Source organism: Acanthisitta chloris, unplaced genomic scaffold (genome assembly GCF_000695815.1).
Source record: "Acanthisitta chloris isolate BGI_N310 unplaced genomic scaffold, ASM69581v1 scaffold33638, whole genome shotgun sequence".
Classification (NCBI taxonomy): Eukaryota; Metazoa; Chordata; class Aves; order Passeriformes; family Acanthisittidae; genus Acanthisitta; species Acanthisitta chloris.
Window position 1 is genome coordinate 8,651 of NW_008687019.1, and position 4,297 is coordinate 12,947.

The 4,297-nt window shown below is 53.8% G+C and overlaps 1 protein-coding gene across 1 annotated transcript; it reads right to left on the minus strand.

Moving 5' to 3' along the window:
* Positions 1-510: 510 nt before the first annotated feature.
* On the minus strand, positions 511-3,319 carry TMEM61 (transmembrane protein 61). The gene is made up of 2 exons (XM_009080433.1): positions 2,909-3,319; positions 511-796 (listed from the first exon to the last, which is right to left on the minus strand). Exons 1-2 carry the CDS (start codon positions 3,262-3,264, stop codon positions 511-513), a joined length of 642 nt encoding a protein of 213 aa, XP_009078681.1. The 5' UTR covers positions 3,265-3,319.
* Positions 3,320-4,297: the final 978 nt, after the last annotated feature.

The window sequence follows — 4,297 nt, forward strand, 5'->3', positions numbered from 1 at the left end:
CTGGCTGCACACACGAGCCACTGAGCATCTCTACACCAAATGAAGTGAGGCATGGGAAGTCAGTATGCAGGGAAGCAAGGTGGAAGTGATGGAGATAGGGCTGGAAGGGGCATTGCAAAGGCCGAGGAGTGAACGGGGCAGCACAGGGATGGCTTTTCTCTGGCCAGATTCCTCGTTCTTTGCTGCAGATTTTATTATTGAGTGGGCAGCTCCAGGCCTGACAGGAGCTCCCCAGGGTGAGTCAGACCATGGAATGCAAAGCATCTACAACCAGAAGTGGTTTTATTAAAAATACAAAGGTTTTCAAACATGCCAGTTAGCCCTGATGCTCTGAACACATCACCTGCAGGACCCACAATCCCAACAGCCCTGGACTGATCATTCAAAAAGCCAGGCAGACCTTCCCTCTCCTCACCCACCCTCCTCTCACCCCCACAAAGGAAGGGGGTCAGTTTAAAGCTGAGGAACTGGGCATCCACCCACAGAGTCCTGGCCCCTGCCACCCCCAGCTCAGACCCCCCGGACACTGATGTTTTCATAGCTGGGGGGAGGTGTTGCCTGCTCCTCCTCAGGGTGTTGGGTCTCCAGCCAGGATGGGCTGGGGCGGAACAAGGCGCTGTCGGAGGAGCTGCGCCGGCGGCCACACTGCCAGCTCTCATCCTCCTCCAGGTAGTGGTACAGGGGTGGTGTGAGGTCCTCCTTCCTTCCCGGGGGCTGGACATAGGCTGGGATGCCATGGGCAGGTCTGCACGTAAGGGCTTCTTCGTAGGTGGGGATGGCACTGGAGTCCCAGGTGCTGGGAGGGAAGAAGAAACAGCAGCACACACTATCAGCCAGGGCATCCCAGCACCCAAATGGAGCATCCCTGCACCCAGTAACCAGAGCCATTTCAGAACTCCATGAACTGGAGCATCCCAGCACACAACAACTGGAGCATCCCTGTGCCCTGCTAGCCAGAGTTATCCCAGTGCCCCATTAACTGGATCATTCAGCATTCAGCAACCAGAGCATCCCAGCAACCATCAACCAATGTACCCCAGTGCCCCATTGACTGAAGCATCCCAACACAACATCAACCCCATTGGCTGGAGCATCCCTGAGCAAGATGAACACATGTTGAGGGCAGCACATGGGCAGATTTTGCATGCCCAATGGCAAGGGATGACCACACCAGCTACTTCCCAGTATCGGCAGGTGAGGAGCAATGCAGGAGGTAGGACACCATATATGAGACCTTGTGAAAAGGTCCCACAGAGAGGAGAGCATCCTCATCACATGCCTAATCCCAAAGTCACCTTCCAAAGCACAGAGGCTGCCAGCAGTTGAGGGAGCAGTTTGGCATGAGCATCCAGGCAAGAGCCAGGCATTCCAGTTGGTCCCATGTGATCACACCCCACCCTGGTGCCTACTGGAGCCCTCCATGCACCAGCCAAGCCTGGTGCTGCTTCCAGCAGTGCTTTACTGAGCAAATACGTCTTGTGTACAGGGAAAACCTCCAGACAGCCTTTGCCCTGTGCATGGTCCTGCTTGGCATCCCAAGATGGGGGATGGTGTGAAAGCAACCTGCCACCACAGATCAAACCCAGGCAGTGTGCCTTGGGAGGCAGTGGGCATCAGAGGGCACAGCTGGTCCAAAGGATGCTCTGCTGGGATACCTGCATCCTGAACTTGGCAGCTCCCTGTCCCAGACAGACTACCTTGGGCATCTGCACTGGGGATTTTGCCAAACAACTTCAGCTTGCACAGGGATACGGCCTTGAGAATGCAGAGGGGGATTTATCCCAGCCCAGGATGCTTTGCTGGAGCTGAAGGAGCTGCCACAGTGCCAGCAGTGCCAGGGTGCTGTTTCCCATCTGGCATGGGAGCTGGAAGCTCAAGAAAGGGGACATTCCCCATGGGGAGCACAGAAAACCCTCCCCAAGAGGAAGAATCCCTCCCCAGGGTACCCAGACTGGCTCACAGTCTCACAGATATTCAGATGGGCACCAAAATCCCTGGAGAACCAGGAACGTGCCTCCCACTCCAACTGAATTTTTATGGTTTAATGTTCTTAAGAGTTTCTTTTAGTGCTGCTTTTCCCCAGAGCCCGATTTATGCTGGAGCCAAGATCTTTGCTGTGACCCCATAAAACAGCACTGGGAAGGGCCGTCTGGCTCCGCTTCCACAGCAGTCTCTGGGAAAAAAAACATCCCTTTTGATCAAAAATCTTTTAAATCAAGAAGGGGGAATAAGTCTCAGGCTCCCACAGGAAGAGTTGGAGAGCCCGAAAAGCAGCTGTGGTGTTCAGGGCATGGTAAGGGTTCTTTCTAGCCCTCCAAAATGGGCTTCATAAAGGACCCTCTGCCTACACTCTCATCTTGATGCCAATCCAAGAATTATTCTTTTTCTTTCAGCTCCTTTATAACATAGATTTTGCTTTAATCAAAGATGGCATAAATGCCCTCATCCTTACAGAGCACTGCAGACCTGGGAGACCAGGGCGAGATTCAACAGCTGGAGGTCTGCGTGACTCCCCTCATCCCCAAATCCAGACTTTCTGCCAGAAAACCAATGTAGTCTTCTGCTTGGTGGCTCTGCTAAGGAGATGTCTGCCTCAGCCCGTGATGGCCCTGCAGGGCAAGGAGAGTCGGCTGCGGCTGAGCCAGCCAAGGGCACTGCCAGCGTGGGCACAGAGGAAGCTGACAGGGAGGGGAGTATGGGGGCTTGGGTTGACACTAATGAGCAAGAGCATCTGCTTGTGAAGCAGGAGGAGAGCACACACGGGGGTCTGAGCAGTGGCTGGCAGTGAGGATGCACCACTGCTCATCTGAGCTCACCAGCAAGCAAGCCTGGGAGGAGGCACATGGGACAGCTCAAACCACTCTTGACTTCTGCCCACCCAAGCACCATGCAGGGATGTGGCACTCACCTGCAGTTCCACTTCTCCAGAGGCTCCGCGGTGAAGTACTGCAGGTCCCTGGGGAAATGGTACTGGTAGCGGCGAGACACCACCCTGGCGTTGGCTTTCACAGACCAGAGGAGGCCGAAGAGGAGGAGGATGCCACCGATGCCGCAGCAGAAGAAGCTGACAGAGCGGAGCAGGCCGCTGGAGGAGGAGGAGGAGCTGGGAACTGCCTCGGCTTCCCGGGGAGGGAGAAGGCGAGTGCCGCTGCCAACCGTGGAGCCCACCTCCCCATCGCTCCACCAGGCAAAGCACAATGTCCCTGTCACCAGCAGCACGGCCCCGGTGATGGTCATGCCGTAGCGGAAAGAGGCAGCTACCATCCTTCAGAAGAGGGCTTTAGGAAGGAAGAAGAGTGAGACAAGGCATGAGAGAGCCCACATCCTGCAAGAGAAGAAGAGGGCAGGGTTTGAGCAGGACAAAGTCATAGTAGACTTGCCAGAGGAGAAAATGACTGAGCTAGGACTTCTCTGGGAGTTGCAGCCTTTTAACTACTTACTATTGACCATCAGAAGTAGCATGTCCACCATCTCAGATGGGCAGCCCTTGGGCAGAGCAAAGTCAGCAGTAATTTTGGCCCATAAACTTCCCAACAGCCTTGTAAAACATCTTAATTTTCAAGAAAAAACATAGCACTCCCATGGAGGCAGGATGGACATTCCCAGCCAGGGCAGCTCCAGGGGCAGCTCTAGGGGTTAGCATAGCTCTTGTCTTTGGGTTTTATTCCAGACTTCCTCCCAGGCTTGTTGGAATGCCAGCTGGGTTTCTGTTCAAAGCATGGCTTATGGAAGAGGTTAGAGAGAGGGACATAAATTTACGATGTCATCACTTCCAAATTATCAGTGTGCCTGTTTTCTCCTCCAGAACTGGATGCAAATCTGGTGACAGTAGGTGTCTGGCACCACAGCTTAAAAGCCTGCAGCCCAGGAGATTCAGGGCTGCACAGAGCTTTGCTTTCACAGGGAAAAGAGCCAAGTACCAACTCTGAAAGTCACAAAGGTGCTATTTGGGGGGAAAAAGCTCTCATATGCTGGCAAACCAGGGGACCTCACCTATGGACATCTCCCAAGACATCAAGTGAGCAAGGGTCCCAGTGAGCTCTCCTGTCACTGATGGAGCCTGCAATAGCTGTGCTTTCCACTATGACCAAGATCAGAATGAGGATGGGAGCAGGAATCCATCCATACCTCCATTGAAAGTCATTCCTGGATGTGAGCTAAACCCTTGGTGAGGGTATAGCCTACCACTGAAGCAGGTGTTTTTGCTATGTTGGTCAAGGGGGCTGAGGCAACAAACCCCTATGAGGCTCTTACTCATCCCTCTATGATGTCCCTTTCTGACACAGTCAAATGCTTT